General features: G+C 43.3%; 1 protein-coding gene and 1 long non-coding RNA gene across 6 annotated transcripts in view; one reads left to right on the top strand and one right to left on the bottom strand.

Moving 5' to 3' along the window:
- LOC309697695 (actin-binding protein WASF3) overlaps window positions 1–20,042 on the top strand; it is a 55,309-nt gene extending 35,267 nt beyond the window's left edge. For 3 of the 5 annotated variants that reach the window (XM_082519811.1, XM_082519809.1, XM_082519810.1), the window contains 9 exons: window positions 5,911–6,045; window positions 11,222–11,375; window positions 11,464–11,581; window positions 14,863–14,931; window positions 15,463–15,507; window positions 16,848–16,981; window positions 17,465–17,767; window positions 17,872–18,284; window positions 18,609–20,042. In XM_082519811.1, coding sequence (XP_082375937.1) covers window positions 5,911–6,045; window positions 11,222–11,375; window positions 11,464–11,581; window positions 14,863–14,931; window positions 15,463–15,507; window positions 16,848–16,981; window positions 17,465–17,767; window positions 17,872–18,284; window positions 18,609–18,766 — 1,529 coding nt within the window. In that variant the 3' untranslated portion in view covers window positions 18,767–20,042. Of the gene's footprint in view, window positions 1–5,910; window positions 6,046–10,539; window positions 10,694–11,221; window positions 11,376–11,463; window positions 11,582–14,862; window positions 14,932–15,462; window positions 15,508–16,847; window positions 16,982–17,464; window positions 17,768–17,871; window positions 18,285–18,608 lie in introns of those variants that run through there. The other 2 variants (XM_082519813.1, XM_082519812.1) reach the window with 2 other exon arrangements.
- The window catches only part of LOC309697815, a 332,892-nt gene that overhangs the window by 303,287 nt on the left and 5,586 nt on the right, over window positions 1–24,019 (bottom strand). The gene's annotated exons all lie outside the window — the stretch shown is intronic.

Here is a 24,019-nt window from a genome sequence, read left to right as displayed (position 1 = left end):
CCTGTCCTCAGACATCCTGGTGAACTTCTATCGCTGCACCATCGAGAGCATCCTGACCAACTGTATAACAGTCTGGTACGGGAACTGCTCTGCCTCGGACCGGAAGGCGTTGCAGAGGGTCGTGAAAACTGCCCAGCGCATCGCCGGAGCACCACTTCCTGCCATAAAAGACATCTACAGGAAGCGGTGTCTGAAAAGGGCTGGGAAAATCATCAAAGACCCCAGTCACCCATCACATGGACTCTTCACCCTCCTGCCCTCTGGGAGGCGCCACAGGAGCCTCCGGACTAAGACCACCAGGTACCGGAACAGCTTCTTCCCCACAGCTGTCAGACTCCTGAACTCTGCCTCCTGACATCTGACCCACGTTAAACTCATGGACTGAACATACACACACCCACAATGGACAACTGTACCCTCAAACACACAATAATAACATGGACTGAACCACCACTCACAACCACCAGCACTTTATATAGCCTCTGTAGAAACTATCTACACCCTCACTTATCTTAACTGCACTACTGTATAGCTCTGTGTAAATAATCATTCTGTACATTCGATAATCTTTAATCCTACAACTGTTTACAACTTGCATAGTTCCCATTTCTGTATAGCTGTATATCCCAGATTCTGTAAAGTTATTTATTTCATATTCTGTATAGTTTTTCATATTTATATCCTGTTCATATCCTGTACATAGCTTGTACTCACTACAGCCTGTACATACTTATAGTTATAGAATATTCACAACATACTTCATACCGTGTACATTATAACATACCATAATAGACCCATTTCTGTAATATACTCACATATCTATATTATTGCTAATATATATTGTAATATATCTATATCACTAAAGCACTTCTGGATGGATGCAAACTGCATTTCGTTGCCCTGTACCTGTGCATGTGCAATGACAATAAAGTTGAATTCTATTCTATTCTAACAGCGGCTAACAGCAGCAAAAATAGAAGCTCTGACCAACAGAGAAGTTCAGTATACCTCAGCAACTCACCACACTGACTCATCAGCTCATTTCACAAAGTTTTGCACATATCGACAGCTGAGCTAAACAGTGAACTGGAAGCCTACACTCACTACAGATGAACGGCAACCGCAGTTGTTTGTACAGAGGCCACCAAAGCTACGATTATTCACTTACTTACTGACATCTTGTGGTGAGACGTTACACATTATAATTTTAAAAATTGTTTTTCACAGGCCCGTGAAAAATGAAGTGCACCCCACGATTTAGGACCTCTTAACCACCTTTAACAAAAAGTTCACAAGTTTTTTTCGTGACTGTAGTGAAGAGGACCTATGTTGTTTACCCTCCATCGCAGTCACATGTCTGTCTCTAACACTCGTGAGCAATCAGAGCCCAGCATGTCTAGGCATTTACATGCAATCACACCTAAAATGAATTCAGAGCCATGCTCCTTAATGCAGACCACTTGAGATGTGTTGAGTGTGAATAAGGCCGTGCGTGCATATGCTGATTAGTTTGTGCGTCAGCAGTTGTTTGCTGATGAGCACAGTTGCCATAGTGATTGATGGATTGATGTGAAAGTAAGGTGAATCCAAGGTGATTTTTGTATTTTTTATCAGGTCTAATAACGTGCAGGTGAGCATGTTTTCAGAATTCCTTCTGAAGCATCGTATCCCGCAGTTTAGCGTCCTCTGTATTCTCTTTATTGGAATTTCTCACCCTGAACAGCTAAACACATTCTTCATTTGAAAGCAATGAAGTCATTCATAGCTGATGTGCTCTGTAGCAGACGAGGCATACTTCAATGGAAATGAATTGAGTGTGAGGGGGGAAAGGCTATTTAAATTCGATTAACAGTTAGAGGATAGATTATATTCAGCGACAGCTCACTGCAAATGAGCGAGCGCTCTGCCTCTGCTCCATCTGTGATGACGTGGGCCGAGAGATGGAGACGCAGGACGAGAGAAGAGAGCGAACGAGGTGGCGAGACGCTGAAATGAGTGTGCATGTGATTCAATTTGAAGGTGACAGTGTTCTTGAGGAAGGCTGCAGTTCTGCATCTCGGTAAATGCATTTAAATATTTGTGCCGCTGTCGTCACAGACGTGCAAACGCTCTCAGACAGAGAGGCCCTGTTTAAATATTCAGTCCGACAGGTGCACAGCAGGAGGCGGCTGGTCCTGCTGAGGCAGACGCCGGGAGGAGGGAGGGGAGCAACCTCCATCTCTGAATTTCTCTTCTCGTACATTTCATGAACGCCTTCTTCACAGCCACCCTTCAACTTAGACAATTCTGACGAGGCTTCAGAGAACAGTAGATGGATCAGATGAAGGTCCAGATGTGTCTCTCAGGCCCGTGTCAGGCTTCTGCTGGATTTTTTTCTCTATCTTAAGGACATGACATTCAGATACTGTCCATGTCCTTCTTTTGTCCAGTTTCCATGAAAACACCCTGCACAGCAAGCTGAGGTTTGCCAAGTTTTCACCTATAAAGCTCTTTGGGAACCACCTTGTCTTGTCTTTCACATTTTTCATAGATTCAGCTAAAGAAATGGGAACAAATGAGGTTTTTGGGACAGGCTGCGAGTAACAAAGTGCCCAGAGATACAATTTAAAATGATCCTTTTGCTAAGTTGTCTGGTATGTGTAGACACAACACTGGTTGAGTTGTGTTGAGTTAGGTGCCTTTTTGCACTTGAATGATTCATAGGCCAGTGATAAGTGGCTTAACAAACAAACAGGACTGAATGAAGACTAGGATCATCTCATTATTTATTTATTTTTTGCAGTTCATCTTTACACAGGAAAGGACAGACAGCTGGCTACAGCTAGCATGCTATAATAGAGCCTCATTTGGACAGCACACTGCTCTCTGAACACTTCCTCCAAGTAGAAATCCAATCAACTCATACATACAGAGCTACCTTACAGTGTTACAGTAAGGCAGAGAAATGAATCGGTTAGAATACAGCAAAGTGGAGAATATCTGATCACAGGTGAGTCCGTGCACACTGTAAACTGTATGTACAGTGGTCCCTCATTTATCGCTGGAGTTACATTCTAAAAATAATATGTGAAATCTGCAAAATAGCCAACTTAATTTTTTTACAATCATTATAGATGTTTTAAGGCTATGAAACCCCTCACTACACACTAGAGATGGACCGATCCGATATTACGTATCGGTATCGGTCCGATACTGACCTAAATTACTGGATCGGATATCGGAGAGAAATAAAAAATGTAATCGATCCATTAAATATCAAAAAAGCACCTCACAAAACTTGCGACATTGCATAACTCGGCTTATAACCGTAGCACGTTGGAGCAGTGTAGTCACGTGATAGAGCGGCTGTGGCGTGCGATACCTGTCAGCGGTCTGGTTGAGCATTTGGAGCCTCGCTACCAAACCGGCATTTCATCTCAGAGAAAGTGATCCCAGAGAAGTAAAGCAAGTGTGTAAGTTCATCTCTGAATGTTTGTTAAGCATTCCCGTGTTAAGCTTAACAAACGATATATGGGGCGACTGCCTCTTCTTGCTGCTACTTCAATCATGAAACTGATCAATGATCAGCTGATCGGCTTTTCTGTCGCGAGTCCGTCTCTCTTCTTTGTTTTTGGCCCACTTTGCACCAGAAAGAGAAAACCAGCGGCTGAACAACAGAAGCACGTTTAAGCTTGATACGCTGTTGTTAGAATTTATTTAATATTACTTTCTACTCGAGGATCTTTTTCTACGCAGCTGACGGCTGGTAACTGTGCAGGGGCGGATCTAGCAAAGTTTAGCCAGGGGGGCCGATAGGGCATTAACAGGGAAAAGGGGGCACAAAGACACACTTTTCTTTCTTATTCTCATTTCAAATGTCTAGCTTTTAATAAATAATTATCTGAATCTTACACCCAAAGTTTTAATTTGATGTAAAATGTACAGAAGTCCATTACTGTATATAGTAATTATCCGGTTGTTCAGTGATGACGCGACGAATCCTACTTCCGGGTCTAAAGTAGTCTGTGTTTAATATGGCTTTTGTGTTGTTAACATGTTTAATGTTATGTATTTTCTTCTATTTGATCTCAAAAAGCTCCTAAAACAGTCAGTGATCACTGTTGACCTCCCTCGTCTTTTATTACCGCTAATCATTTATTTAAGCTCAGTTTTTAAAACCTTAGGATGTAGCTACAGCCCAGCCCATGCAGCAGTATATGAATGACTAACCTCGTATTGTGGATGGATTATCTCAGTTGTTCTCCTGGCTGAAGTTTGGTCCTTTTACAGCATCCTGCCATGCGATTACATTTGTTTCTGACCACCGAGAACACTCACGGTAACTTTTATCGAGTGGAAAAAAGGTTAGCTTGTTTATATTAAGCTAACATAGCTGTGTTGCTAGCGGTCACGTAGCACATCATTATATACCAGCTAGCCCAACTTCAGTAACCCTACAAACGTCACTGCTGTTTAGTTTTCTGTCTTCATTTATGCTGGAAGTGATAGAAGAGCTGTACGTTTTAATTTGTTTCCAAAACCCCGCAGTCAGGACATGCTATATTGTATTTAGATAGAAGCTAGCGAGCTATCTCCCTGCTAACTTCTAACTCCGTTAAATGTCATAAATTCCGTTTTCATGGATGCCTGGATGTTAAACTCAATTGTTACACCTGGTAGAGCAGAACGCTGATCATTTTATTAAAGATGAAAGACTTTAGACAGTTTTTCAACTCTCAGTAATGCCATAGTGATCGTTTGATATATGGACCTGCAGCGGAGTTTAGGGCCAGACACGGCTAGTGACGTCAGACTTAACGACCGGATTAAGTCTAATATACCCTAGTAAGCTATACTACTTTTTCCTTTGGGAAGGTACCATCTGTGCAGTCTGCAATTCTGTTGAAGAAAGATGTTGAATCTATTTAATTATTGTAGAAAAATAATTTATTTCTGTGCATTTTTTTCACACTGCATCAAATTAAAGTTGATTATGTCGATTAAGCATCATGAGGTGGAGCGTGAGGGGTGGTTCCCTATTTTTTTTTCTTGCTATTTTTTACATACAGGTATAACAGAATAGCTTTAGTGTTTGTTTGTTTTTTACTTGAGTTTGAACTTATACAAAATGCATTAAGATATTAAAAAACAGTTTTATTGATTAAAAAACACTATATTGGATTCATATCGGTATCGGCAGATATCCAAATTTATGATATCGGTATCGGACATAAAAAAGTGGTATGGTGCCATCTCTAGTACACACTTTATACACTTTTCTCAGACAGGCATGAACATTTTCACACTTTTCTCTCTTGTTTAAACAATCTCAAAGTTCACACCTCTGTAGAAAAATAAGGCACCCGTGGTTGCGTCAACATTGTTGTGTTTGTTGGGGAGAAAACTTTCAAATATACAGTGCAGCACTTCAGAGTCACACTGCTAGCGATCAAAGATTTATGTAAAGTTGGCAGCTGAACACATTCTGTACTGTACAGGAGACACAGCACGAGATTGATTGACAGTGGTCTACAGCCAATCAGGATGCAGAACACAAAAAAGCAAAATTGCACCCCCAAAAAATCTGCGAAACAGCAAGGGCGCGAAATGTGAACCGCATTATAGCGAGGGACCACTGTATACATGTAGACCTTCTGTTATCACACTTTCTTTTGTCCTTTTTGGACGGAAACCTGAAGTAACTCTGAACGTCTTTAATTGTGTCAGCTTGCTCTGCTTTTCCAGACAGTCTGATTCTCCCAGCTGATTTAATTCTCGCTGCATGTTTTATTCCTGCGGTGTGAGGCAGAGTTCAGCTGGCCAACATGGAAGTGTGAATGTAGCCTGTTAAATATCCCTGGATGAAAGATATTAAAGTGGCGAATCTGACTGTGTGTGTGTGTGTTTGTGTGTTTCTCTCCCTCTGTACAGGTCGTCATGCTGAGGACATTTTCGGGGAACTGTTTAACGAAGCCAACAGCTTCTACCTGAGGATGAGCAGCCTGCAGGAGAGGGTGGACCAGCTGGCTGTGAAAGTCACCCAGCTCGACTCCACTGTGGAGGAAGGTGTGTGTGTGAGGATGTGTGTTTTTATTCTCTTTGTGTGTGTGTTTGCAGCACTATAGATTATTAATTGTGCTGTTAGAGAGCACTGACTGTTTCTATGAGTGTACACGTGTTTATGTGAACTGCTATTAGGACTAGCGTGGGTGTGTGTGTGTGTTTGTGTGTGCAGCATTTTAATGGCTGTGCTGATGATTTATTGATGAGGGGTCTCTAGGCTCTTATATTATGCCCTGTGTGGGCTCCTGGTTGTCTTTGTGGGTGTTTGAGTGTGCGTTTGAGGTCCTGTGAGTGAGTAAAGGTGTGGCTGAGTCTCACCTCAGAGTAGCCGTTAGGACTCGACTTTTGGAGCTCGAGTTAATCCTCGGCTCAGGGTTGGTCGGGATAAACCGAGGTATCTGTGAGTCCTCGCAAAGGTAGAAGGCCATCTGCTTGGTGCGTGTCAACAAGCTGTTTCGCTTTCTTTGTGTCTGTCCGCCTCATGTTTGTGTTGGAGTAAACACTCTGAGATAAACGCATCTCTGCAAAGCTTTTAACCTGTGTGTGTGTGTGTGTGTGCGTGTGTGTGTGTGTGTGTGTGTCCCCGGCACTATGGATTATTAATTGTGTTGTTAGAGAGCACCGACTATTTCTATGAGTGTACAAGTGTTTATGTGAGCTGCTGTTATGACTAATATGTGTGTGTTTGCTGTTTGCACAGTGTGAGTCAGGATCTTTATCTCCATCATTAAGCTTCAGTCTGTCTCTGAAGGTCAATTCTCTTAATGCAGTAATTGATAGGCCTACACACACACACACACACACACACACACACACACACACACACACACACACACACACACACACACACACGGAGTTCTGTGTGTATGTTCTTTTTTTAAAATCTTTGATCTCTCTCAGACGTTTATTTATCCTCCTGTGCCTCTAACCTTTTTTGTCTCATCTTTTCTTCCTCCATCCTCTCATGTCGGCCTCTCTGTTCCTTTTGATTTGGCTCAATTTTCTCTCCTTTTATCCTTTTCCTGCCTTTCCTGTTCTCTCCTCCTCGTCACTCTCTGAGAAGCCCTCATCCCCCTTTCTTTTCTTCTGTTTTCCTTGTTTTCTTTCCCCACTGTGTCTCCCCGCTATCCTAGACTCCTGTTCTTCCCCTAATGCCCTCTCCTCTCCTCTGGTTCCAATTTCCTGTTTCTTTGTTTCTCTTCCTCCTCCCCTCAGTCTTTCCCCACCTTACTCCTCCCTTTTCCTCTTTCTCCTCTTCCTCCCGTTTGTCTGGATATATATTTTTCGTCTGTAGCTCTGTGCGTCTCTCTCTGTCTGTGCTGATACTGCCGAGTCATTCTGCAGCACGCCGGCCTCAGACAGCGTCAGAGAGAGCAGCACAGACGAGGATAAAAAGGAAAAGCTCAGCAGTCTTCTGTCTTATCCTTCCCTCCCCTTATCTCGCCTCCTCCTCCTCCTGCTCGCCTCCTCACACTTTTCCACCCTCTCTCTCTCTCGTCTCTTTCTGTCTCTTTTTACCTCTTCCTCCTCCTCTTCCTCCTCCACGCAAACCATTTCTCAGTCCTTTAATTCCTTCGTTTCCTTTTCCACACATTCACTCAAATTTGTTTTCTGTCTCATCATGTCCCACTACTCATTTTTCCACCTCCTTTCTGATTCCTCGCTTCCTCTTCTTCATTGCTTCTTTTGTGCACCACCCTTTTTTCTTCCGTACATGAAGAAAGGAAAGGAGGAGAGAAGAGATGGAAGGAGGAAGGAAAGAAGGATTGCGAGAAGGAAGTGAGGAAGAAATGAAAGCAAAGAGAAAGCAAAGAAAGATGATCTAAGGTCAAAAAGGAATGAAGGGAGGTAGGAAATAAGGAAGGATGGAAGAAAAGAGAAAAAAGGGGGAAGGAGCCTACAGGAAGCAGCACGTCCCTCCAGACAGTAAAGTGATTATAAATTGTTCACATAAATCCAAATAACTCTAAATTCAGAGGTTAGGTCAGTGCAGAGTTCCTTAATCAGTGTGTGCATTACACGAATGTGGTTATTAATGGTGTTTAACACAGTTTATGCATGTGTATGTGCAGAGAGGGAGGTGAGTGTTAAAAAGGGCCGGAGAGGAGAAAGAGGAGAAGGAGAAGAAGAGCAGAGAGAGCGAGGTCTCTTTGAAGATGTGTCTGAATGAAAGTTGCATTAGCTGCGAGTTTTGTGGATTATTCATTTGGCCGTAGGGAAGGAAGCTTAGGGAGGAATGATCAAACAGACAGGAGTGTGCTCTGACTGCACACACACACAGATCAAACGGCCAGTCGCCCTTTGGTGTCTGCAGGCGGATTTTTAAGCTAACCATAGATTTTTCAGTAATAAAATGTGTCCATACAAACACAGACATGCTGCGTCAGTGCACAGAGCTAATGACAGGAGCGTGTGTGACACTGACGTGGTTTAAACTGATCGTATAGGACACTGATCACGCCCTGATCGTCTCTGTGTGTGTGTGTGTGTGTGTGTGTGTGTGTGTGTGTGTGTGTGTGTGTGTGTGTGTGTTTAGCCATCTGCTAGATCCTGGATAGCACTGCAGCGGTGATAAATCTCTCACAGGATTGACACACATACGTGTCACGTTCTGACACTTAACACACCGCCCAGCCTCCTGTTGTTGTGCAGCCACAGTTTGCATGCGTGTGTGTGTGTGCGATGCTTGTTAAGCTGATGCAACAAGCTCCAAGTCTAATCTGACCCTGCTGTCCTATTATTTGTGCATGCGTATGTATGCGTTCGAGTTCAAACACCGTTTAAGCTGTATGTTCTGTATCAGTCGATATGCACACGATGTGCGTGTATTTGATCCGTTTATCCGTTTTACTTCTAAAATGATCGTCTATTGGTTGCAGAATCGTAGCAAACAAATACACACATATCCAAACGGTGTCTGTTTAGAGAAGCATCTGCTGATAAGTATGTACTCCAGGAATTACTTGACAATGAAGTGTTCTAATTAGACGTCTTTGCCTCGTAGCATTTCATCCCCTGCCTCTCTCAGCAGTTTCCTACATTTACCACGCCGCTTTTCAACGACCGATAAACCCATAAATCTCAACAAGGTCAGAGCTGCGTGTGTAAAATTACCATTGAGGGTCAATAGCTGCTCTGAGTGTGTTATGGCTCCTGCTTGAGCAGCATGTGCCGTTTTATTTGTCGACGGAAAGGTCGAAACGATGAGGTTAAAGTGAAGTGCAACAGTTTGTATACTGACGGGGTTTTGGCGGCACCCTGCTGGGCTGGTGGGCGGGTGGACACCCAAGTTTGTGATTGCGGTAACTTAAGAACGAGACGACTTGCTAACATTCTGGGACGAGTTCAAATCCTGGCGAGCTTGACCTCACAATCAGAGGTCAACTGCTAGGATTTTCACATTTATACTACATGTGCATCTACCAAGAGGCTGATGGCTAGTATTATTATTAATATTAGTATTATTATTTTCTTTGATTAGTTGCTAACCCCTTATTTCCTGCGTATGTTTTAAGGCAAGAGAAACAAAATACAGATTCTTCATCCATCCATTCTCTTCCACTTATCAGAGTTATAAATTAGTCAAACAAATACAGGAAATTCGTCCAAATTCGGTGTGAATGGCCAGAGTTGTCCCAGCAGCCTGCTGATGTGTTTTGGAAAAAATTTGCGGACTTTGAAATTTTCTTTTTATAAATTCTACGGCTTTTCCTGCTGACAAAGACCTCCCCCACAGCCATTTAGTTAAGTAATTGAAGATAAATTATGTGAATTTCAGGAGCGGGACCACGCCTCCAAACACGCCTCTTCCGGGTCTTGTCCATATATGACCCCCCCAGTTCTACAAGCTGTTTGTTCTCATTTTCGTGCCCCACCCTAGTTCCCCCTTTTTTCAGTTCTTTCACTTCTTCACTTCTCATTAGTACATGAGCCCAGGAGCCGACACCAGTCCCAAACCTAAAATGAGGACATGGGCAAAGTTCCTGTTTTTTTACTATTAAAGAAAATCTTTCTGTAATTTTACACATTTGTCATGTAGAAAAACTGAGACGTGTTGTTGAAATTTGTCTTATCTTGTATTAAGACATCTCAGGGTTTAAATGTGTTGTTAAACTTCTTTACACTGACAAAAAGGGGGATTTCGCTATCATATCATATTTAATACCCCCAGTTTCTCAGACTTGAACATCATCATTGTGATTTTTTTTTTACATAAATAAATTGCACAAAACATTTTAAGCAATAAACTGAAAAATAAAATACTGAATGTAGCAAATACGATACAAACTAAAACTCGTGTATGCAAATTAATATTTAATTTATTTTTTTATTTTATTGTCATTTTCAAAAATTTGAATTTTCTAGCAGTTGTTTCATGATTCAGGTTTTAAAGGTTTAAAATATGAAACACAAATCTCACGTGTCCGGTGTTTAAAGGACTCCTGGAATAAGCAGAGCCCCCTGGTGGCTGGTAGAAAAACATATTGGCCAATCAGAAGCTGCACACGCATTGAGAACGGCAGATGTTTGCATATTTATAGAGTCTAGACTTCATAAAAAAGCAGATCATCTTTATTTAATGAAGACCTCCAGCAGACGCACGCTGTCATTCAGCCCAGAGCATGTGACGTGTGATGTAATGGTGTAGTGGGTATGATAAATGGGAAGTGATTAGATGCATTTTATCTGTGAGCAGTGACACAAGATTGATTAACTCCACTGTAGGAAGCTAAAAAAAAGGAGGAAAATTATTATTTTCTGATGATTATCTGTTTTTATTTTTCACTCGGATTGTCCGTAATTGTCCTTAAACTAGATTTTAAAAAGTTTATTTTCCAGGTTGATGTTTTCTTTGGTCACTCCATCAGACTGAAGCTTGAATTAATTGGCATTAAAAATCTGCTAAACTTGTGCTAATTTTTTCTAAGAGCCCTAACAAGAGATTAGGCTCTTTTTCTCTTAATGCCACAAATCCTGGCTTTGATTCATGCGTTAAAAAAAAATCGAGGGTAGAGGAGAGTGATGCATATGAAGGAATTAGTGGCTGAAACCGGCTGTTTTGGGGGATTATGATGTCAAACACCAGTGTTTGTGACTCTGCCGGCTTAATCGCCGTGTTGTTGTTTTTCATTCTGTTTGCTTATCATAATTTAATGCTGTCCTCCTTCTCTGTTTCCAGTTTCTCTGCAGGACATCAACATGAGAAAGGCCTTTAAGAGCAGTACCATTCAGGACCAGCAGGTGGTGTCGAGGACCTCTGTGCCCAACCCTGTGGTGGAGATGTACCACCGCTGCGACAAACCTCCACCACTTAATATTCTCACCCCCTATAGGTCAGTCTTTTAGCCTCTCTGCCAGTATTGATAATTTACCAAGCTCCGCTGTTTTTTTTTTCTTAGTTTCACTTCCTCCTCCTCGCAGGGATGACAAGAAGGACGCCCTGAAGTTTTACACCGACCCCTCCTACTTCTTCAACCTGTGGAAGGAAAAGATGCTGCAGGCCACTGAGGACAAGCGCAAAGAGAAGAGACGGCAGAAGGTACGATGTGTGCGCCGAACGAGTGTTTGTGAGCGTGCGCTGTATGTTTGGGTGTACGTCACCGTGGTCTGGAAACGGTTAAAGAAATTCATCTTCTGCTTTATTTTGCGAATTTTTATTTTCCTGCCCGGTGGTGCCATCTATGCTGTTATTTCAGTTTCATTTCTCTCTGACTGTACTCTCCATTTAGCTTTGCTTGGTTGTTTAATCGGCTATCGATGCAGCAGCAGCTGAGCAGGCCGGTTATCCAGAGACAACAACGTGATCGAGGGAGAACTTATACGAACGTTGTATTTGGCTGTAGTTACATACAGTGTAAAACTCTTGAGACACCACTCATTGCTTTATATTTTTCTTCCAAGCAGCCAGACCTTTAAGTGCTCTTGAGTAATAGTTCTCCAGGCTTTCTGAAGGTCTTTCAGAGTTCTTCTTTGGACATTGTCTGCTTTTTCACTCATTTTCAGTCCAGTCGTGGAACCTGACCATTTTTAGAGGATTTTGTTTGTTAGACCAGCGGTCTCCAACCTTTTTTGCGCCACGGACCGGTTTATGCCCGACAATATTTTCACGGACCGGCCTTTAAGGTGTCGCGGATAAATACAACAAAATAAAACTATTACCGGTACCGAAAAAAATAAGATTTATTCATAACACACGTGAAAAGACCCAGGAAAACCAAGTTAACGGTACAAACGATAACAAAATAACACTGAAAACCGATAAAAACCCTGAAAACCATACATTTCACACCTGAGCCTCAACTCTCGCGGCCCGGTACCAAACGACTCACGGACCGGTACCGGTCCGAGGCCCAGGGGTTGGGGACCGCTGTGCTAGACCACTGAACCCTGACCTATGAATCATTCAAGAACAGAAAAGGCACCTAACTCAAAAAGTGTTTTAGCATTAATCAGCAAGACCGTGGCTAATAGCTGTTTCACCTCGTCCTCTCATATTGTGTGCAGTGTGTCCCTTAAAAAGTTTGAGGAAACTTGACAAGTGGAAAGAAGAAGAAGAAGTGGCGAGTCTAAAAATATATATCTATAGCAGATGAACCGCATCTGAAGCTGTGTCCCAAAACCTAGGCCACGTCCTTCGGAGGACCCGGCCTTCGCGGTCTACGTGGGCCGGGTCCTTTGAAGACCGAGAAGGCTGGAAGTGCGAGGCTGTGAAATGGGACGGTCCAGCCTTCAAATCTGCGTCACCGCTGTCTCGGTGGAGTCCAGTAAACTCAGCTCTCTGCTCCTTGCTATCTAAAATATAACAGGACACGACCGTCTCACACTTCTGTTTAATCAGTTTTCTGTTTGATGTTTATTCAGCTGTGTGAAAACCACCCGAGGGATTAATCAACTTTTATTTAATTTAATCTAATAACTTTAATCTCAACCAAAACGATTTACTCCCCAACAAGTAAAACACTGAAAAAGCTAAACAATAACGTTTTTAAGTTATCTGAGTGACTTATATATCATGTTTAACCTGAGTAGTGAAAGACGGCGGGGGTCTGAAAGCGATGAAGCCGGGAGTCCGCTGTTCTCACCGGCTCGAGTGACATTGAACCCCCAGCTAGCTATCGAGCTGGTGGGTAACGGACGTCTCCGAAAACATCGGAGCGCTTTTGCAAATATGCGATGTCTTGATAAACCGAGCAGATATTTGAAGTTTACACAGCTACTTTCTTGCCTAAAATATGTTAAAAGTTTATTTTGTGACCCAGAAAGATTAATAACAGTAATATTAAAAACTTAGTAGCGGCCGCCATTGTTTGGAAACTGGAATTGGCTGGGCCGCGCTATGAATTCTGGGATATGGTGGGCCACGAAGGACACACCCGGCCCATTCTTCAAATCTGGGGAAAAGGAGGACGTATTTGTCGGCCGGATTCGGAGGAGTCTACGAATTTGGACAGTCTTCATCGTGTCGCTGTGACGTAATCGGTCTACAAATATGGCCTCAGGAGGAGGCCACATTTGTAGCCTCCTCCGTAGGCGTTTCTGCTTGAAAGTCATGTCTTTTAGAGCCAGGGAAAAAATCCAGCGAAGACCTGACACGGCCCTGAGAAATACAGTACATCTGGGCCTTCAACTCATATACTGTTCACTGAAGCCTCATCAGAAATGGTCTCAGTGGAAGGGTGGCTGTGTGTGGGCTGAGGTATGCCAGATTACACAAGAACTGGACCCAAAATCAGTGACAACAGATCTGATGGAGTGATGAATCTGAATTTGAAAGTTTTGATTCAAATCCTGGAGGCTCTGTCGTGGTTTAGAGCTGCAGTGTTTTTGGAGATCTTGTCAAAATCGATGGAATTATGCATGCAAAAAAGTACCATAAGGTCCAATACCATCCAGCAAACATCTGATTGGATAGAAAAACACACAGTGGAACAATATCAGTTATGGATTGGCCTCCCCAGGGCCCGGACATCAATTTTATTAAAGCAGTTTGGGATCATCTAAATTCAGAAACATCCAAAGACGAGCTTTAAATGTCCTTGAAGAAGCCCGCAGAACTATTCCCAAAGACTGCTTAAAGAAATTGCAAGAACGCTTCCATAAGAGAGTTCTGACTGTGCTGAAGAATAAGAATATTTGCCATTTTCCTACAAAAATGTAAAGAAACCAGAGGTGACTCAAGTCTTTAGCACACTACTGTACGCTCACTTCCTGCTGGATTTAACTGAACTGTGTCCTGCTGTTTTAAAGTAGTGCATTCAGTTTGCAGGTCTGTGCGCTGGTCTACGTGAACACCAATAACCTGGAGCACTGAAAGGAGCTCCAGCACACCACCATTGCTCTCGTTTATTAATCCATTCAAACTAATAGGAACTGAGCTACGAGTATTTCAGAGCTGAGCTTCGGTGGTGTTCCCCTTCACACTTCCTTTGGCGCTCTCTTCCTTTGTTGGTGATTGTAACCGCTCAACAGCTGCTGCTGCATGTGTTTGCTGCAGTTCGGTCAATATTTCTGTTGAATTTAATGCTGCTCACATTTTTCTGTTCCCTCCCTTCGACCTGGAAACCATGCAGAACCTTCCCCCCCCCCCCCTCCCACCTCCGAAACAACGCAGCTTCAGCTGTTACTCAACAGGTCTGAGAGCCCGAGCGAGCTGCAGGAGGATGGCTCCTCCACCTCTATCCTTTCCTCCCACAGCTCCTCCTCCTTCGTTTCTCTCTATCTTTAGTTTCCTGGCCTTTGAAGACACCCCCCACCCCCTCCTCCTCCGCCTCCTCTGCTCAGTCTAACGCACCAGCTTGTCTTTCTCCCATGTTTCCATAGGGCTGTCCGGCCCACCCTGACAGGCCCCACTCCAGACAGGCCCAACCCAGGAGCCCCCTGTCCATCTCTGTAAGACAACCCCGACCCCTAACCTAACCTGCCCCCGTTCTGCCCCCCCACTTCCCCTCCCTCCACTTCCTCCCCACACATCCCACTAGCACACATTACAGACTCACCTATCAAAGCAGACATGTCCTAACACCATTGAGACACGCTGATACACATGAAAGTACTAAGTAAATGCCAGCACACACACACACACTCCCTCCTGTTTGTCTGTGTGTGTGTTTAATGTCACCTCAGCTTAACACCTCACCGTCTTGCTAACCCTCCGTGTTTGGTTTGGTTGCTGTCCTGTGCTCCCACAAGTTTTGGCTCTGTCATCTGTACCGGTGTTTTTGGTGTTGTCGAATAGTGACTGGGTGGTGCTTACACTGTGTGTGTGTGTGTTGGGGGCTGGGTCAGTGTGAATTTACCCCGTGGTGAAGGAGCTGGTGATGGGGTTGAGCTTTTTTATATTTCCCTTTACACAGTAAATAAATAAATAGCCAACAGCTGAGTTTCCCTCTGCTCCTCTGTGTGTCTGTGTGTCACTCATAGGAGCAGCAGAGGCAGGTTGAAGACCCGAGCAGAGAAGTGAAGAAGGTCAGTAATCACTTACTAAGTTTATTATTAATGGTCATTTAATTAGAGTTATCAACGTTCCTCTGAAACAAGAGTAAAGCAAGCGGTTAAATCCTCTATACAATCATTTAATGAACAGTTTTTAACAGAGTATAAAGCAGATCATAGTTTTGACAGGTGAAGTGAACAACACTGATTATCTCTCCATCGTTGCAGCTCTTAGTGGGCGGGATATATTAGAGAGAAGATGAACAGTTTATCCTCAAAGTTGATGAGTAAGAAGCAGGAAAAATGGGCAAGCATAAGGACTAGAGTGAGTTTACCAAAGGCCAAGTTGTGACGGCGAGACAACCGGATCAGAGCATCTCCAAACCGCAGATGCTGTGGGTTGTTCCTGGCCTGCAGTGGTCAGTGACAGGGTCATGAACGTCCAAGGCTCACTGATGATTGGGGAGCTAAGGCTGGCCCGTGTGGTCCGATCCAACAGACGAGTTACTGTAGCTCAAACTGCTGAAAAACGTTAATGCTGCTTCTGATAGGAAGCTGTCAGAATACACGGTGTTATCAGTTTGTAGATCAAAGGGGTCAAGTTAGCAGTCACGCTTAATCTGTTTGTAATAATCAGCTGGTTTGGAGGCAGGTTTTCTATGTGCTTTTTTTGGAACTGAGTAAACACTTGCACATTTCAAAGCACGTTACTGTCCTTAAACATCAGTCTTTTCTTACATATCTCCTCCTCCTTAGACCCCAAATGACTCCGGGCTCCCCGACGTTTGTGGGAATATTGTGTTTCTTTCAGTTTAGCTTTGATTTCCATCGTTGACACCCATGAAAAATCGCTTTAATTCAAATTTACTGGCTTACTAAGAGTAATCTGACCTTCCTCCTTCATTTACACTGATTCTGCACTTTAGCAGATGTATTATCTGAGCTGGTCTTATACAGTCATCCTAACTGCATCAGTAACATCAAGAACTGATGAAGAAGAAAATAAATCACAAAGCTGCTTAGAGCCAAAGAAAAGTGAATTTGCTGGTAAAATACTTAATAAAAGTGGAATAAAAAGAGCAGAGACCACATTGTTAGTGTGGAGAGCTCTTAATCATTTTAAAAGGCATCTCTAGTAAATGCTGCTACTGGAGTAGAGGCAGTAAAAATCTATTTTCTATTAGTAGGGTGCAATACAGGTACAGCTGTTCTAATGCTCCGCTCTAAAGGTAGTGACTGTGAAAGGATTGCAGGAGAAAGATGTAATACAGCAGCTTAATCTTTCTAAACTCCATTACTATAATTATATACATATATAATTTTACCTGTAACTGCAGTGTAACGTGTCTGTTTCTCCCGGTTTAACCTTGAAGGTGCGTAAAGCTCGTAACCGACGCCAGGAGTGGAACGTCCTGGCCTACGACAAAGAGTTCAGACCAGACGCCAGGCTCGCCCCCTCCCCTTACCACGGCATGTCCTCTGAAGGCTCACTGTCCCCAGATAGCAGGTAAACACACGTGTGCACACACACATACATTAGCTACAAGTGAGGTTTGTCTCTGAGGTCCTGTTTCCTGTCCTAGTTTATGTGTACAGTCAGTGTTTGAGGATGGGCATTGGATGAGTGTTTCTCTCATCCTTTAAAGCCTATAAATACTATTCATATACTATAAATAGTACACAGTAAGCTGGCGTTGTTACACAGCCACTAGAAGTGTCACATAATTTAAGCACATACCTGCTTAATACAGAGATTTAAGAAGTGCCAGCTTACTGTGTCGTTTACAGCTCTGTGCTGCCCTCTTCTGGCAAATGTAGTGCAGAGCACCTGGAGGAAACGATGAGGTTGACTTTCATTAGGGACTGAAGTCACTGCTGTGGCAGAGCAGGAAATAATACAAGGAATAGAAAATCTAACCTTTCTGTTATTATCATGATTCACTGCTCCTTCCTACCTGCCCTCTAATTTTCAATTACAACTCTCCAACAGATCAATGGCGTCCGACTCCTACCCAGCCAGCCCCAACCACCCCTCCACCCAGGCCTCCAGCACTGCCCACCCCGCCGACCACCACACCAGGGATCACCTCAGTGCCGCGGCCCAGACGCAGTCACTGGATCGGGGCCTGAGGCCGGCCAACCAGCCCCCGGGAGCGGGCGGTGCTGCGGCAACAGGTCGGCACGTGGCCTCCCTGGGCCGAACCCCCTCGGGACACGGCGTCCAGGCCGGAGGAGATCCGACAGTCAACGGGCCGAGGCAGCAGTCGGTTAAGGACTACCGCGCCGCACACGGGTTTGTTTTCTGCGTGTTATTGCTTGATCTGTTTTACGGCTTTGTTTGCGTTTAGTTTGTTTCTACTCATTAAAAATCTTTAATTTACTTCTTTCCATCACCAGAGGGCAGCCCTCCACCATCCCCGAGTACTACATCCCGCCGGCCCCTCCCCCACCCCCACTAACCATCCCTTCTGCCCAGACCGCCTTCGACTCCACCAACGCCCCGCCCTCCGCTACCTCCGCTGTCCCCCCGACCTCTTCCGCCCTCTCCCGTCCCTACTCACCCTCTCCTCCTCCTCCCCCAGCCAACTACGTGCCCTCCCCCTCCCACCCGCCTTCAGGCGCACCCCCGGCCGCCCCTCCTCCTCCTCCTCCGGGAGCCCCCTTGGGCCACCAGGCCCACCCGTCACCCCCGCACACCGCTATCGGTCAGTCAGCTGTGGACGCGGCACCCTCGACGAGGAAGTCCACCATGCTGGGGATGATCCCCATGAGCGACGCCCGCTCCGACCTGTTGGCGGCCATACGTAGAGGTGAGTGCGTCTGTATGAGGAAGGGACGCACAGGGTCTTTATTATTAGCCCCCACATAGAGCAGGGAAGTTAACACAGCTACGTTTCATTTTGGTTGCTTACAAACAAATTTATTTCATAAAAACTACCAGGATGGATGAGTTTGAATAACTGAAAAATGCCTTTGCATCCAAAATAGTTAGATTTTGGTGGAACAAACACATAAAGAAATTTTAAATGTTTTAAAGATTTTACACTATAAAAAAAACCCCAAGAATTTACTTAAATTTCTTAATAGAAATTATCTTTTTTTTGTTAACTCCGCCCTTCCTCTGCCCCCTCCAGGTATCCAGCTGAGGAAGGTGCAGGAGCAGAGGGAGCAAGAGGCAAAGAGGGAGCCCGTTGGTAACGACGTGGCCACGATCCTGTCGCGTCGTATCGCAGTGGAGTACAGCGAGTCCGACGACGACTCCGAGCTCGACGAGAACGAATGGTCCGACTAAAAGAAGAAAAAACAATAGAGAGATGAAGCGGGGAGAGTTAAAGGGGGAGAAATGTGACGCTAAGTTGAAACTTAAGGGGTTTGGTTAGTTTTAATGTTCATCATCAACTAAAAAAGTCTGATTAAAAAAGAATATCAGTCATACATTTCTCACACACCTGTTTGTGAACTTAAACCAGAGAGGTTTTTGTGTCCAGCCACCCAGGGCGTATGGCACAGTAACCACACACACACTGTTTCAGCCCCACATCTGCTTATTTTTAACCTTTAACAACACTCAGTACTCAGCAGCTCCCCCTCCCCTACACGCTCTATTAGCAATATTACAGGCTCTGTGTGCAGGTGGGCCCCTAGTGAGTATGGGGGCGACGTGTTTACAAAACACAAGGTATATAGCACAAGACAAACTAATTATAGTGCAATCTTAACTCCTCTACCAAATGTTGAGAAAGGATTTATGGAAACGAGTAAGGATAATCAGGGAAAATAAAGAAAAATAGCTTATTAGCAGATAACTCGCTAGCTTTCTGGGTCATGCCTGTTTATGAAACACGCACACCTTCCTTTGGAGACACTGACCTTTTGAGAGTTTGGCTCATCTGAACCAGCATGAGACAGCAGGAGCAGCATTATCTCTGTGTAGTGAGCTGTCATGCATGCTAACAGGATGTGGCTAATGTAGCTGTAGCTAACGGGAGATAAAAGTGCTCTGCGGAGGGACGTACAGCTGGAGACGCTTGTCTGGAGAGCACCGTTAGTTTATGATTCAGTCACATTGACACATGCACTCAACAACCCTGCTTTTATATTGGAATATAACTAGTATGCAACCAGCTGAGCTGAGTCTCCTATTGCAAAGAGACGCGTTATAGACGTTGTGCTCTCTGGTGTTTAGAAATTAGAGGACAGTGATTTGCAAACCTTTGCCAGTCAGTCTGAGAGTCAAGTGTTCGAGTCAGTCTGCATTTGTTTGGAGACCGATTGCCTCCCACCAGGCAACCTGTGCAGTCGAGGTGAAAGCCCAGAAGGTTGGCGGTGCAGCATTTTGAAGCTCTGGACGACCAGTTAGTTGCTGTATCTACTTGAAGTCTGTTGGTGATTGCAAAAAAAATCCAATGCAATTACCAGGTAACCACCTTTTTTTTCTTCTGAGGTTTTTACTCCAGTGTGACTGAGCCACTAGCGTACTAAGGAAAAACTAATGGGGTTGGATTAAGTTACAAAGGATGTATGAAATTACATTTTTAAGAAAGCATTTCAAAGCTACACAGCCATAAACAAGTACATGCTGTACACTCTGAGTTTTGGGCCTACCGTTAGTTAGTGAGGCCTTCCTGACTGTTACAATGATACAGGGAGAACGTGCAACATCGACACGTAAAGTCACAGAAGAAGAAAGATTAGGGGGTTTCCCATCGATTAATGTACAACACGAGGTCTCCCCCTGCTGGTTGAAGAAAGACTCCAGCTTTCATGTTGGCTTCACTTTTCAGACCATTAGCTGGGGCCATCTTTTATATACAGATTATGCTGGTGGGATATTTCTACAGTTGGGACATGTAAACAAACCAGTTCCAGTGTTGTTGGGCCACCGATGAGCAGATAATCTTATTCTCAAAGCCAGATAATATGCATTAACATATTTGAGCCCACTGGAAAATGTTCCTCGACATGATTATACAGCTCTTTTAAAGAGGTCCTATTCATAATATCAAACAAACACACGATCAGCAGCATTCGAAATGCTCAGAGTAATATTTTATGTCACAGGTGTGTTTATGAGCTCGCAGTACGCTGGCGTTAGCTTACAGGCAGAAACTACACAGAGAAATGTGGAAGCTGGCTCTCCAGGTACGTTTTGGGTACAAAAGTGATTGGACAGCCAAACTCTCAAAAACAAAAAAAGGGGTTGGGTCAGTGCATTTCCTAAAAACATACCTTCTAACGTTAGAATAGTGTGATGAAACTGTGATAAAAGACTCCACCCACCCAGGATGAAGCTGGTGTGGGAAAACAAGCGCCAGCAGCCTCGTTCGAGTTTCCCTCTCATTGAATAATTGAGCCCCATCTGCCCAGTCTGAACAGTGACTATCATGAAATTAGTTTTTGGTATTTTTTGTATTCGTTCATAAAGTGAAGCCTGACATTTCAGCCAGTGACTGTGTGCTGTGCTCTTGGTCTTATTATAAACGCTTCCACACTTAAACCACAGCTGGAGCAGCTCTCACAAAGCCCAAGGGTCAAAGGTCATGTCCACTCCTTCACTCGACCCTGGGTCAGCACTGCTGTCTGTGGAGGCTTTGTGAACGCAGCCCCTGGACTATAAATACATAAATGTAAGAGGCTCGCGGCAGTAATCTACAGTATATTCTCTCTTCTCTGTTTTCGGTATAGGTTTGGCTAATCCTCGGTATGAGCTGGTTGGACTGTAGTGTTTTTATAATGTGCTTTTTCTTTTTTCAAACGTGCTGCAGTGAGTTGTTCACTTTGATTTATTTTAGGCTTTTCTAACTGTCCAGGCCAGGATGAAGGTACCAGATAAAACAGGTATATCACAGAAGCCACGTAAAGGGTGATCTTTTGTTATTATTGTTACCAGATTGACCTTTAAACATTATCCTGCAAAGACAAATTCTAATATTGGTTTTAGTTTTCTTTTCAGTTAATCGATTTCTTTGTTGTTGTTAATGCTGCAACCTTTAATTGCAAAGCATTGTGGGAAGTGGAGTTCTACTCCTCCGTGTGCTAGCACTGCGGCAGAGATATTAACCCAACAGCGTTTCAGTCGGTTTTTAATTTGTGAGGAAAACGTGCGCTCTGAACAGTTTCTGATATTCAACGGTCCCACCTAACCAAAAAAAGTACAAGTGTACATGTGGAAGATTACATTAAAAGGTTTGCTCTACAACTTTTAGATTTGAAAAGTTAAAGGTGAAAATAGTTTTTTCAGGCTGTTAAGAAGGAAAGTGATTCATGAATCAAGGTGCATAATCGTGGATTCATGGTTAGAATTAAGCTGTATGGTGCAAAAGTCTTGAGTCACCTCATTTTTTTTAAATATTTGCTTCCAGGCAGCGTGGCTTTCTTGTAAATTTTGAGTAACCGTTCTCCAGACTTTGTGAAGGTCTTTCAGAATTTTCTTTGACATTGGCTGCTTTTTCACTCATTTTCAGTTCAGTCCTTGTACCTGAGCAGAGACTTAACACTGACCTATGACTCATTCAAGGATAACTTTACAGATAATTTTAAATTGTATCTTTAGGTACTTTGTAACTAGCAACCTGTTGCAAAGTTTTAATGGTTTTAATTTTTCTTGCTGAATCTAAGAAAAATTGACAGATAAATAGTATTTTTGTCTAAAAGTCAGAAATAGGAAAAAAATCCAACAAAGACCTGAAACAGACCTGAGAGATGCATCTGAACCTTCAGATGATCCGTCTACTGTTCACTGAAGCCTCATTAGAAATCAGTGGAAGTGGAAGGGTGGCTGTCAGGAAGGCTGAGGTATGTCAGATTACACAAGAACTGGACTGAAAATCAGTGACAACAGGTCTGATGGAGTGATGTAATAAGGTCAGAGTCTGCAGACATCTGTAAAACACGGTGGAGGCTGTGTTACGGTTTGGAGCTGCATCTCAGCCAGTGGTTTTGGAGATCGTGTCAAAATTAATGTGAATTGTGAACACAGAAAGGTACCATTGGTAAATCATTCAATTGGCAGCTACTTAATTTTTAACATGACAATGACCCCAAACACACTGCCAATGCAGTAAAATCATAACTGGACAGAAAAACACACTCAATGAAACGCTATCAGTCATGAATTGGCCTTCTCAGAGCTCAGATCTCAATATTGTTGAATTTGTGTGGGATCATCTAAAGACAGCCAACATCCAAAGAGAGCTTTGAATGTCCCTAAAGAAGCCTGGAGAACGACTCCTACTTAAAGAAATTACAAGAAATATTGTCTAAGAGTTCAGGCTGTGCTGAAGAATAAAGGTTGTCACACCAAATATTGACTTTTAAGTCTCTTAGAATTATACAAACTCAGTTTTTTCCTTATATGCTGTATTTACATGTATGTTTGCATGAAACTAAGGTACTGCACCTACTTCCAAAATGCAAAAAGATGAGGGATGGATCAGGACTTTTGCACAATATTGTAGTAGCCTGAAAATATGACAGTTTTGACTAGCCGGCCATATTTAGCTCAGAAAAAAAGGGGGGACATCAGTGGACATGTGGTGCTTGGTGGGACTCCACATTTGTCTAAATTGTACATTACAGCTGTTTAATTGTACAATCACTAACTTCAATGTCTAATTACTCTTGCACATGTAAAGTGTTCAGCAGCATTCGGCCTAATCTCGACCTCCATATCTCCTGCTGTAATAATCTAAGTCTGTATCTGAGACTGTTCAGACTGCTCAGTACTTTCACCTTTACCTGTGCAGGTTTATTCCCAATAACGACATGATTCTGAAAAAGGGACAGGGCTCAAAAGTAGCTTTAATTTTTTTGTTCTTGTATATAAACTCAATTAACTCAACAACTGCACTCTGCTGGAGATTCACAACTGGACTAAAGGGCGGACAATGAGTGGACAGGTTCTTGGTTTTCTCCCTGAATGTTTAGAATAAGATTTAAGGATTTGTGCCAAGGCCTGCGTTTATAGACATTATTACTGAAGCAAAAAAAAGCACATATGAAGAGATAGAGAGTGGATTTGCAACAGACCTGGCCAATATTTACCTAGAATTTAAAGAAAAAAAAAAAGGAAGAAGGTTGTATCGTAACGGAGGATGCAAAAACCTAGAGAAAAGTGGTCTGATTGCTCTGATTGTTCTGATTGTTTATTCTATGGTCGTGTTGTTGTGCTGGAGCCATAGATATACTCAGTCATGAAATTCGCCCGGAGTAGCTGGTGACCCTGCAGCTTCTAAGAATGTAAAGCTGTGACTTTGACGATTTTGCTACTTCCCGTATTGTTTGATGTGCTGACAGCTTTTCCGGTCCTGGCAACAAAAGCAGAGACCTCGCATATCAAGCGTACCTTGTGTATCTATGGCTACTGGCTTCTAAGAAAACTTTGTTATGTGTTGAAAATGTGAAAAACGAACTATGTTGTAAAGACTTCTTTTGGTAAGGCAGCCTGTAAAGTAAAATTGGGGTAATATAACCTAGACAATGAAACTAAATGAAACTGTGTACTGCACACTAAAATCAACTGTAAGCAAGTATGCATGTAACTATA

This window comes from Aulonocara stuartgranti, assembly GCF_965226115.1.
Source record: "Aulonocara stuartgranti genome assembly, chromosome: 3".
NCBI classification, from domain to species: Eukaryota; Metazoa; Chordata; class Actinopteri; order Cichliformes; family Cichlidae; genus Aulonocara; species Aulonocara stuartgranti.
This window is presented reverse-complemented; position numbering and strand designations above follow the sequence as displayed.